Here is a 13,435-nt window from a genome sequence, read left to right on the forward strand (position 1 = left end):
AGAGAGAGATTGCAAACTGATAGGACGCTCATTTCATTTAACTTCTTCTCATTAACCCTGGCTTGACGCTGTAAAGTTTCCTCTGATAGCCAATCTCACGCGACGATGTATGACGACGCTACCTTTAACGCTAAGGAGAACGCACACCTTCATGAACGCGGCCGTCGAACGCAATATGCAAAACTGTTTTACGCACTCTTTGGTTTGTGAACTTGAACACAACCCTTGATACGTGAACGACATATGGCGACGATACATTTAACGCTAAGCAGAACGCACCTTCATGAACGCGGCCGTCAAACGCAATTCGCTGAACTGTTTTACGCAACGTTCGGTATGTGGACTTGAACACAATCTTTGATAGGTTAGCAGGCGACTTGTGCAGCTGAACGAAACTACGCACATAAAGAACGTATCTTGTGATATTGTAAATGCAAAATAATTAGCAATACATAAAACACTCAATTACGTCAAAAAGAAAGTGACATGAGACTTTAATAAACAATAAAAAAACACTGAAATATAATAATTAAGGCTTTCGATTTTCCCTAATCAAATCCAAAAGAAATTGCCATTATTTGCTGGAGATAACTATCATTATTTTTATTATCTTCAATGCAAAAACACTAAAATAAAATTATAAAGATTTTTCACCGTTCTCAATTTAGTAAAAATAGGTTAATAACAATAAAAAAACACAGAAATAAAATAATTCAAGGCTTTCCATATTTCCCAATCGAACCAAAAAGAAATTGTCATTATTTGCTGAAGATAACTGTCATTATCTTTATTATCTTCAACGCAAAAACGCTAGAATAAAATTAAAAAAAGGTTTCCCACTGTTCCCAATTTAGTAAAAAAAAAAAACTGATATAAAATAGCTAAGGCTTTAAATTTTTTCCGATCGAATTAAAAAGGAATTGCCATTATTTGCTAAAGATAACTGTCATTATCTCCATTATCTTCAGCGTCATTTCGCTCCAAAGGTCTGTCTGACATCTAAAACTTTGTCGTGGGACTCGGCGATTCTAATGGCAATCAAATTTCATCTCATCATGAAATGGAAAATAATTTGGGTCTCAAGCGGTGATGAAGAATTGCGGGAAATATTAACTTTTACTTGGATACCTGTCAGTCGCTTTTAGTTTTCTGTGATATGAAACCATTGTGCCGGCTTTGTTTGTCAGTCCGCACTTTTTCTATCCGCACTTTTTCTATCCGCACTGTTTTTCTGTCCGCACTTTTTCTGTCCGTACCTTTTTTCTGTCAGCACTTTTTTTTTGTCCGCACTTCTTTCTGTCAGCACTTTTCTCTCAGCACCTTATCTGTCCGCATTTTTTCCCTGTCCGCTCTTTGACTGTCCGCATTTTTTCTGTCCGCACTTTTTTCTGTCCGCACTTTTTCTGTCCGCATTTCTTTCAGTCCGCATTTCTTTCAGTCCGCACTTTTTTCTGTCCGAACGTTTTCTGTCTGCTCTTTGCTCTTTTTCTTAGTACGTAATTTTTTCTGTCAGCACGTTTTTCTCTCGGCACTTTTTCTGTCTGCCTTCAGATCTTAAAAACTACAGATCTTAAAAAATCCACACCAATATGAAAAAACATGCACACGAACTTTATAAAAACAGGAACACCAAACTATAAAAAAACAACATGAACACAGCATAAGAAAAACACGCACACCAAATTCAAGAAAAACATTCAAAAGAGAGAGAGAGAGAGAGAGAGAGAGAGAGAGAGAGAGAGATGAGAGACACTAACTTAAAAAAAAGACATGCACACCACTTAAACTTGGGAAAAAATTGCACACCAACTTTAAGAAAAAACATGCACACCAACTTAAAAAAAACAAACATTAACTGAGAAAAAAAACATCCACACCAACTTAAAAAAACAGACACTGAGAGAAAAAACATGCACACCAGTTTAAAAAACAGACACTAACTGAGAAAAGAAAACATAAACACCAACTTAAAAATCTCACACCAACTTTGAAAAGGAAAGGCACATCCACTTTAAAAAAATGCACACCAACCATGAAAAATAACATGCACACCAACTATGAGAAAAAAAAACATGCACACCAACTAGAAAAAAAAAAAAAAAAAAAAAAAAAAAAAAAAAAACAGGCACACCAACTTTGAAAAAAAAAAACATGCACACCCACTTAAAAAAAATTCCATCCAACTTTAAAAAAAAAAATTTCCTTTAACTGAAACAACACATGAATAAGAAATGGGGTTAAACCTTTTTTCACTCACCAATGACGTAATAAAATAGTTGTGGTATGACGTCATCATGCCGATCTGCTGCGCCTGCTTCAGTACCGTGAAGATGTTTTTCCTTTGCACATCCAGGACGATGTGAGTCACCCCGGCCTTCTTTGTCTCCTTCAGCATAGGCCTACGCAGGAAAAAAACAAGAAAGTCTTATTACAATCGGAACTTCATAAGTTCAAGCGAAAATGCAATGCATTACTACCCTAATACTCTCTTCTTACAGTTTAATACATTTTTATCTATTTATTAATGTATTTTTCTTTATTAATGAGTGTATTTCACACTATGATATTCTTTGGAAGCTTTAATTTCAAATCAGTGGCCCCTGTGGTGGGCTTGTTCCATACGAATAGGTATCATCTACTGAAAATAATAATAATAATAATAATAATAATAATAATAATAATAATAATAATAATAATAATTTGGAAGTTTGAATTTCAAGTCAGTGGCCCCTTTGGTGGGCTTGTTCCATACGAATAGGTATCATCTACTGAATAATAATAATAATAATAATCATAGGAGCACTAGGCACGATCCCAAGATCCCTGAAAAGGAATCTAGAAAAACTAGAGGCTGAAGTAGCTCCAGGACTCATGCAGAAGAGTGTGATCCTAGAAACGGCACATATAGTAAGAAAAGTGATGGACTCCTAAGGAGGCAGGATGCAACCCGGAACCCCACAATATAAATACCACCCAGTCGAATTGGAAGACTGTGATAGAGCAAAAAAAAAAAAATAATAATATAAACTTATATAAAGGTAATTACTCTACTGAGAATAATAGAGCATAAGCCTACACAGATAAAGGACTGCTTTATTTAAAATATACATAAAAAGACATATACAGGTAATTAGTTTACTAAGAATAATAGAGCATAGGCCTACAGAGAGGAAAAATTGGAGGGCTAATTTATTCTGAATATAAATATAAGGCCAGACAAAGGTAATTATAATATTCAAAACAAATTCTCCATCGAATCACTATTATCAATCTTCTGAATAATAATAATAGTAATATTAATAATAATAATAATAATATTAGTGTACTTAGGAAGCAGACCCTCTCTCAAGCATACTTTATTAAAAGTAATAACTACTTCAGCAGCGTTACACTTGTAGAGATTCTTCTCTATTTTGCGAATAGCGGCTTTTTTGGTGCTACTTAAACAGGCTAGTAGACCCTGTATTTTACCATGACCTCTATAGGCGCTCTACTAGCCTGTTTAAGTAGCACCGAAAAAGAATCTCTACAAGTGTAACGCTGCTGAAGTAGCTATTACTTTTAATAAAATAATAATAATAATAATAATAATAATAATAATAATAATAATAATAATAATAATAAATTCAGATGAACAACCAAACAGCAATTTAGGAAAACATGTCGCTAACAAACAGAACTCAGATTCCATTAACAAACCCACTGGGAAGTGATCCCAGTGCACACAGACAAAGCATGTTTTCCAGTGTGGAGAGAGAGAGAGAGAGAGAGAGAGAGAGAGAGAGAGAGAGAGAGAGAGAGAGAGAGATCCAATGATGGCAAAGAGAGAGAGAGAGAGAGATAGGGAAATGCAATGATAAGAAAAAGTGAAAGCAATCCAATGTTGGCAGAGAGAGAGAGATCGAACTCTCGATAAATATTTAGCCAATAAAGAAAACCTGTTTTTCTCTATAGGAAAACAATCACAGTGAGTAAATGTTGACACGAAATGATCTGATGGAAGACATATTTGATTAACAATCAAGTACCAAAGAATTAGGAGGGGCGACAACATTTCAAGTTTGGGTGACGGAGAATAAGGCGTGATCCGACTTCCAGCTTACTCGGGGGCGCGTGATAATAAAATCTACGGTCAAGTAGTGCCTTGTTTCACTAACGAAAATAAAGATGATTACACTACAACTATTAGAGTTTTTCTTTGGAGAACAAGGCGCGATCCGACCTCCAACTTACTCGGGGGCGCGCGTGCTAAAATCTACGGTCAAATAGAGCATGGTTTCACTAACGAAAATTAAGATAAATACGGTATATTTATTCGAAACAGTTTTTCTTTAAAGTTTAAAATGCACATTATTTTTTTTTTTTACCTTTTCATTCTAATAAATAAATCATAAATATCCTATCCTAACATTCCAGTATCTTTAAATCGAGGCGAAGCGCTTTTTTTAGACCTTTTTTAGGCTCTACTACCCTCCCCCCCCCCAAAAAAAAAAAAACAACAAAGTAGTTTGTAGGCTTACTCCCTGAGTAATAGAAATCATCTTCATGGTAATTTGGGTGTAGGAAATATGATTAAATTATTATCAAGAAGATTCTATGGTTAGTTTTTTTTTTAAGATATGGCCTCCCGCTTTTTTCAGGGAAGGTTCCGGTACTTGGTTACAGCTCGTGGTATAAATATCAAAGCAATACCGAAGATCAGCTTCATACGAGACTAACTGCTCATTTCAGAGAGAGACTTTTTGAAATGCTAAGATGGCAGCAATTCGGGGGCAAAAGAGTGGAAACGACATTGATGGACACATCAATTTCTAGCAAGTAATACTTTCAGGCAAATCGTACCACTCTCGCATTTATATTTTGCATGTCTCTCTCTCTCTCTCTCTCTCTCTCTCTCTCTCTCTCTCTCTCTCTCCGCCACCGGAAAGAAGTTGCAAACAACAACAGCGTGGAAGAGTTTAAAATAAGGCTAGACAAAATCAAAATCATTAGAAGGACACTGTGAATGAACAGTAAATCCTGCTCATACAGATAAGTGATGAGCACACGATGTCTCCTCTTAGGATGGACAAACAAGTCTTTGAGGCATCCTAATCCTTGTAATTTCTTGTAACTCTCTCTCTCTCTCTCTCTCTCTCTCTCTCTCTCTCTCTCTCTCTCGTCATGGTTTTCAAGTATATACGTACATAAACACACAAACACACATCCGCACCCACATATGCAAATATACATATAATTCATATATATATTATATATATATTAGATATATATATATATATATATATATATATATATATATATACACACACACACACACCACACTATATATATATATATATATATATATATATATATATATATAGATATATTATAATATATATATATATATATACATACATACACAACCACACACACACACCCACACACACACATATATATATATATATATATAATATATATATATATATAAATCAAACGAATAACAGACCACTCACATTACTACACACACACACACACACACACATACAGACAGAAAGATGGGAAAGATATTACCAGAACTGGGAGGGAATGTTCAAATGATAACATCCAGGGAAAATGGATCAACAAGCGCAAAAATACTGGATCCAAAAAAGCAAAATAAAAAAAGCAAAATAAAGATAAAATAAAAAAAACAAAAAAAATAAAAAAAAGAGGCTTCTAACATGTCTCCAACACGCCATGGAAATGACGGATGGTGATGGAAAAAGCGGATAATTTTTTTTTTTATCTTTTTATTTCTTCCCCCTTTTCCGTAATTCAAGGCAGAGCTTAAAAGGATACGTCTGATAAAAGAAAGGGGTAACGAACAAGAGACAAATCCTTTGAGGAAATGGAGCAGATATTATTATTATTTTATTATTATTATTATTATTATTATATTATTATTATTATTATTATTATTATTATTATTTTTGTTGTTGTTTTTATTTTATATGTTTTGCTATCACAGTCCTCCAATTCGACTGGGTGGTTATTCATTATTATTATTATTATTATTATTATTATTATTATTATTATTATTATTATTATTATTATTGACAATCAAAAGCCACAGTAGTGTTAAAATATATTATTGTACACTACTGTGGCTCGTGATTGTCAATATTATAGCCTCGTTACGGAGGTTCCTTAGTTTATTATTATTATTATTATTATTATTATTATTATTATTATTATTATTATTATTATTATTATTATTATTATTATTATTATTCAGAAGATGAAGCCCACAAAAGGGGCCACTGACTTGAAATTCACGCTTTCAAAGTATATTATTGCATTCGTCATTATTAGGAAGAAGTAAGAGGGAAATACAGAAAGAGGAACTCTCACTAATTAAAAAAAAAAGTATAAATCAATAAATAGAAATACGTAATACATTAGACAAAAGATAGATATAAGAAAAAAATAAACGAAACTCAGCTCGTGAAATATTGGCGAATGTAATATAAAATAGGTCAGATTCGACTTATTACAAGGAAATATGAACTCTGTATCAGAATATTGTATGAAAATTTTTTTTTTTTTGCATTATGAATATCTTTACCTCGAAATTAGCTGTGATCCTGTTTCAGTGCTAGAAAAAGCACATCATTTTTAAATTGCTGAAATGGAAAGATTATTCTAAGATCTGATGTAAAAGAAAATAAAAAAAAATAAAAACATTATGGAAACAAAGCTCTATGATCATATATTACAACACTGCATGTTTGGAAAGTCTGACATAACCAGTGATGCAATAAAGAAGAAGAAGAAGAAGAAGAAGAAAACGAATAAGAAGAAGGAAAAATAATTCATATGAAACACGGTGCTGTGATAATTATTCATAATATGGCTAAGTGAGGCAAACGTTCGAATTTGTTAACATGGTAGAAGGGGTTGGATATCGATCCTAATTACGAATACACGAGTTCGACGGTCATTTGTAAGGTCGGAGTCGGGATAAACTTATAACCTTCACTTGTTAGCCGAATCGATAACATCACTGAAGTCCTGATTCCTTCACTGCCCGCTGGTCGGGGGCTCGAACCCACGAGAGGACGAATCATCAACTAAAAAAATTCCCCTTCGGTTTACATATATCGAAATATATTAATTCCGAGGTAGAGCGAATTAGATATTAAAGGACATTTGTAGCTCGAATCACGATGTATATGAATCACGATGCTGTGATAATTATTCATATATACATACATATATATAACATATAGGCACCTCCCAACCTCTCTGTGTATTCTTGCCACTGCAAAACATCACAGTCGAGCGAGCAAGTAACCTAGCAGCTTCAAGATTAAAAAGGGGTCGACCTTTCCTTATGCTCGCTAAAAACGGTATTAGTTCCCTTATTGACTTTCGGACGCTCGTGACATAAAATTAGGCCGTTAAAAGCGACGTTCATTCGCCGATAACGGAACTTAATTAATATTTTGGCTACGGTATGAACGCGGCTTCCCTCCCGTTTTGTGCAGTTGGTTCTAGAAAGCTTTTTTTTTTCTTTTTTTCAGTGGTGGTCGCTGATGGTGGTTTAATTTCCGTGTAGGTGAATTAAATGTTCAGTTGCAGCAGGGCTCTTCATCTGAAACTGTGACAGCACAAGTTGTATGTATGTACACATATGTATAGTATATACATATGCATAATATATATGTATATATATAGTGTATATATATATGCATAATACATACATACATATATATATATATATATATATATATATATATATATATATATATACACACACACATAATATATCTATATAATATATGTATATATACATATACACACACACACACACACACACACATATACTATATATATGTGTGTGTGTGTGTGTGTGTGTGTGTGTGTGTGTGTGTGTGTAATGTTCTTAATCAATGCAAACTAGAATAAAAAAAAAGTTTCCAATTGCCAGAAATGAAATAAAGTTTATTCGTCAGAACCTTCACTGAAACTAAATGAAAAAAAAACAACAACTGTTGTATGAAAAAAAAAATAATAATAATTCCCATGGAACATACACAGTAAATAGGAATAAAAACAGGCTGGAAAAAAAGTGACTGAAAAGAATTTTTATACGATGACAGGAATTTCAAATACTTGCATAAATTACTCTTTATGAAATTCGAAGTCTCAAATAAAAAGAGAGGCGGGGAATACTTTTAACATGCACAAGGGTTACGGGAAAACCTGCTGACGTGGTCAATAATTTCAACGTGTGAGTTCAATATGAATTCCGAGGAGAGAGAGAGAGAGAGAGAGAGAGAGAGAGAGAGAGAGAGAGAGAGAGAATTTTATCATGCGTGTTCTATATGAATGCTCAAGAGAGTGAGAGAGAGACAGAGAAAGTTTCAACATGTAAGTTCAATATAAATTCCTAGGAGAGAGAGAGAGAGAGAGAGAGAGAGAGAGAGAGAGAGAGAGAGAGAGAGAGAGAGAGAGAGAGAGAATTTTATCATGCGTGTTCTATATGAATGCTCAGGAGAGTGAAAGAGAGACAGAGAAAGTTTCAACATGTAAGTTCAATTATATATTTACTTGACTTCATTCTTTTCCTCCACTACTAGCCTTTAAAAACAGATATAAATAAAAAAACATCATATTCCAGATTGCACGCATAGTAATTATATATAATTAGTATAAAAATAATTATTTTTATTTGTTCTTTTCCACCAACAACAAAAACCCTCCATAACCGTGAATAAGTTAGGTGTTCAGAAGCCCTTTTCGTATAAAGTTGAATAAATCGCATGCTTGGAAAATTCATGCATTTTTTATTTTTCTCCTCAAGTCTTGTTATTTTTTAAATGTCTTTTTCCTTCAATAATCCCAATCCAAAATGTCTAACAGACATGTACCTCCGTTCCTCTGTCTTAGACATTACGAATGAACGAAAGAAACGACAAGGCTAAAATTCGTGAGGAGACGGGTGGAGGGGAGGTAGGAGAAAGGAGGTGGGAAGTGAGGGGGGGGGCGTGGGAGGGGTTACATCTAGGACCTACCACAGAGGGGGGCCAGCTTAGCAAGTAGGAAACAGAAGGAAGTTATTTGGGGAGGTCCAGAGGAAGCAGATTGAGGTAATTGGGGAACTAAGGCGGAAACAGACCCTAGTAATGGCGAAATGTTTACGTCCGGGTTGGGCAAGCAAGATGATGCTGGAATAGTATTACGATAACTGGAATTCTGGAATTTCTCAGCCTCTCGTTAAGGATGCTTAAAACCTTGGGATGTCTCGCATGGATGCTGCAGTAATAAGAATTCTTAGAAAGATAATGTTAGGAATTTTTAGAAATTCCAATGTTGCTAATGTCTAACAAAAAATTAAACTGGAAATTCTGAACCATCTCGTAAGGAAAACTGGAATGTTATAAGGGTCTCATTAGGATAAAAGGCTGTTTAAAAAAACCGACAAGGATACTGGAATATCAAGAAGCCTAAAAAAATAAATACTGGAATGTCCAGGAGTCTTACGACAGCCCTGGAAAGTTAAGAAAACTGACAAGGATGCTGGAATATAAAAAAAAAACTTGTAAAAAAAATACTGGAATGTCCAGGAGTCTTACGACAGCGCTGGAAAGTTAAGAAAAGACAACTGACAGGGCTGCTGGAATATAAGAGACTTGTAAAAAAAAATACTGGAATGTCCAGGAGTCTTACGACAAGGGTACTAGAAAGTAGAAGATTTGAAAAAGGACAATAGAGTGTCTCACTACCTACAAGGACATAGGAATGTTAAGGAATCTCAGAAGGATACTGGAATGCCAAGAAGTTCCACAAGAATACTGGAAAGTTAAGGAATCTCTTAAGAATACGGGAACGCCAAGTAGTTCCACAAGAATACTGGAATGATAAGGGCTTCTCACAAGAAAGGATATCTAGAGATGTTACTAGGATACTGAAACTTTGAAAGAGACATTGGAACCTTAAGAATCATTAAAAGGATTCTGGAACGATAAGGAGTCTCATAAGGATACTGGAATGAAAAAAGATGTCTATAGATGTCACTAGGATACTGGAACTTTGCAAGAGACATTGGAACCTTGAGAATTATTAAAAGGATTCTGGAACGATAAGGAGTCTCCTAAGAATACTGGAATTACATCAAATCTTTAAAGCATACTGGGAATGAAAGAAGATATCTACTAGGATACTGGAACTTTGAAAGATCTGGACTGGAAAGAGAGACTTGGAACCTTAAGAATCATTAAAAGGATTCTGGAACGATAAGGAGTCTCATAAGGATACTGGAATGACATCAAATCTTTAAAGCATACTGGAATGAAAAAAGATGTCTAGAGATGTCACTAGGATACTGGAACTTTGAAAGAGACATGGAACCTTGAGATTATTAAAAGGATTCTGGAACTAGGAGTCTCCTAAGATACTGGAATTACATAAAATCTTTAAAGCATACTGGAATGAAAGAAGATGTCTAGAGATGTCACTAGGATACTGGAACTTTGAAAGAGACATTGGAACTTTGAGAATCATTAAAAGGATTCTGAAACGATAAGGAGTCTCATAAGAATACTGGAATTACATCAGATCTTTAAAGCATACTGGAATGAAAGAAGATGTCTAGAGATGTCACTAGGATCAACTGAACCGTTTGAAAGAAAGACATTGGAAAACTTGAGAATCATTAAAAGGATTCTGAAACGATAAGGAGTCTCATAGAATACTGGAAGCACATCAAATCTTTAAAGCATACTGGAATGAAGGTCAAAGAATCTCATGATGAAGCATTTATATCTTGCATTAGCAACAACAAAAATAAACAGAGTCTCATATCCTGAAGTTACAATGGAAAACTTAATATTTTTTTTTTCTCTCTCTCTCTTTCATCTTACACGATGCTTTTTTTTTGGGGGGTGAGGGTGGCAGGGAAGGGACACAGAAGAAGTAGAGGGGGATGGGGAGGGGGGGGGGGGTGGCAAATCCATCACTCATCTCAAATGTGACTTTGGGAGATTAAGCATCATTCCTCAAGTCTCAGAGATGACACCTCTCATTCCTCTTTGTCTTGTCCTTCTTTATACCTCATTCCTCTTCCTCACCTACTTCATGATGTTGAATAAAAATGTCATCTGAAATAAGAGCACACGTTTGATTTCTCTCAAATTCCTCACTTCTAATGGTCTAGGTTTAACTATGTAGTGTGAGTCAGGTGTATTTCAATCGCTAATACATTAAGGATGGGTTTTGTTTCACATTATCAGTTGGACGGAAAATTGTAAATGACATACGTTTACTTATTATTTCCAAAAACATCTTTGCAATCTAGTTTTCCGTCCGGTGGTGGCCTCAGCCACGGTCCATAAAATTCAGCCACGGTCCGGTGGTGGCCCATGTTACTGGTATCTATAGCGCTGCCAGAAGTACGATTATGGATAACTTTGACCTTAAATCAAACAAAAACTACAGTCAATAGTTGTCAATGGTTTCAGCGCACTTGTTCCATATGAATGAGTTTCATCATCTTTTGAATAATAATAATAATAATAATAATAATAATAATAATAATAATAATAATTGTACTCATAATCATAGGAACACTAGGCACGATCCCAAGATCCCTAAAAAGGAATCTGGAAAAACTAGAGGCTGCAGTAGCTCCAGGACTCATGCAGAGGAGTGTGCGCTCAGAAACGGCGCACATGGACTCCTAAGGAGGCAGGATGTAACCCAGAACCCACCCCCCCCCCCCCCCCCCCCCCCCCCCCCCCCCCCCGCCCCCCCCCCCCCCCCCCCGCCCCCGCCCCCGCCCCCGCCCCCCGCCACACCCGATAAATACCACCCAGTCGAATTGAAAGACTGTGATAGACAAAAAAAAAAATAAATAAATAAATAATAATAATAATAATAATAAAAGGCTTCCGTTTCAACATCATACACCTGACAACCTCGCAAAATTAACACACTCGAGCGGCACCTCAAAGTCAGACCTCTGATTTGATTACTAAAGCTGACTCGTGCAACAGATTAAATCAGGAGGAATTGCAACTCCTGCTGCCTGCTGATGCTGCTACTGAATCATACTGGTATATCCCAATACTTACTAATATGAGGCTTCATTCCATCAAGCTAGCTCTCTCTCTCTCTCTCTCTCTCTCTCTCTCTCTCTCTCTCTCTCTAAACATATACATGTATAAAACTTTTGCATCAAACCTTTATTTTTTTCTGATGACCACTGACTGTTTTTTTTTACTGTCCAATTAAGTTGAAATGATAGCATTAAGTGCCATCTCTCTCTCTCTCTCTCTCTCTCTCTCTCTCTCTCTCTCTCTCTCTCTCTCTCAACTCTTATTTTTTCACCTGACCTCCCCAGACTTTCCCTCAATTTCTGTCCGATTAATCAAAAATGTTAAGGGATTAGGTGCGCTCTCTCTCTCTCTCTCTCTCTCTCTCTCTCTCTCTCTCTCTCTCTCTCTCTCTCTCACTAAACCCTCTTTATCCACCTCTCTCGTAAGCGCAATATTCATTATGTAGGTTACAGCTAAAAGGGAGGAGTTCATATTCTGATTTAGCGAAATCTCTGAGGATTAGTCTACGCTTGTTTCGGGACATTAATGGTACCATCGTAATTCCGGCTAATCTTCCAAGCACAGAGCTGCAAGCACGAAGATGCAAGCACAGAAGATGCAAGCACAGAGCTGTAAGAACCTGGAATCGGAGATACTCGCGCGAGGAGGGGAAATAAGTAATAGGATTCATAATCGAACAGCATGTTTTTCACTGAGGTACATAGAGTGAAGGAGTCATTTCTTGGATGAAATCACCTCACGTTACGCAAGCAGCAGTGCATGCAGTGTATGCGTGTATGCAGAAGATCAAGCAAAAATGCAATGCGTTACTGCCCTAATGCTGTTCTTCTTGCATTTTGATACATTTTTATTTATTTATTAATTAATTTCTTTTTTTAATAAGTGGTATCTCCTCTTTCTGTATTTCGTTTTACCGCCCCTTACTTCTTCCTAATGAACACCTTAATATTCTTTGGAAGCTTGAATTTCAAGTCAGTGGCCCCTTTGGTGGGCTTGTTCCATATGAATAGGGGTCATCTTCTGAATAATAATAATAATAATAATAATAATAATAATAATAATAATAATAAAATTCTGGAACTCGTAATTGTCAAGTACTTTCATAAATAGAAACAAATTTAGGGTTAAAGTGAATGCCGTCAGTGTGAGTGTGTGTGTGTGTGTGTGTGGTCACAACTTCTATAACGATGATTAAATAAACAAAGAACAGCTTCCATTAAATTCTCGTTTAGTTGCTCCAAAAAATGTATTGAGGAGAACCACACCGAAAAATCAATGATTGAAAAAATGCACAGAAGACCAGAATCCCTAAGTGAATCCAAGTTCTTCCTCTCCAGTTGCAACATTTCATCCAA

At 35.6% G+C, this 13,435-nt stretch overlaps 1 protein-coding gene across 9 annotated transcripts in view; it reads right to left on the reverse strand.

The window, feature by feature from the left end:
* LOC135196353 (glutamate receptor ionotropic, kainate 2-like) overlaps positions 1-13,435 on the reverse strand; it is a 358,070-nt gene that overhangs the window by 80,356 nt on the left and 264,279 nt on the right. For all 9 annotated transcript variants that reach the window (XR_010310392.1, XM_064223121.1, XM_064223122.1 and 6 more), the window contains exon 6: positions 2,258-2,399. Coding sequence is in view for 8 of the 9 variants with exons in the window: in XM_064223121.1 (XP_064079191.1) it covers positions 2,258-2,399 (142 nt within the window). In the remaining variant the exon portion in view is untranslated. The remainder of the gene's footprint in view (positions 1-2,257; positions 2,400-13,435) is intronic.

This window comes from Macrobrachium nipponense, chromosome 17 (assembly GCF_015104395.2).
Source record: "Macrobrachium nipponense isolate FS-2020 chromosome 17, ASM1510439v2, whole genome shotgun sequence".
Taxonomy (NCBI): Eukaryota; Metazoa; Arthropoda; class Malacostraca; order Decapoda; family Palaemonidae; genus Macrobrachium; species Macrobrachium nipponense.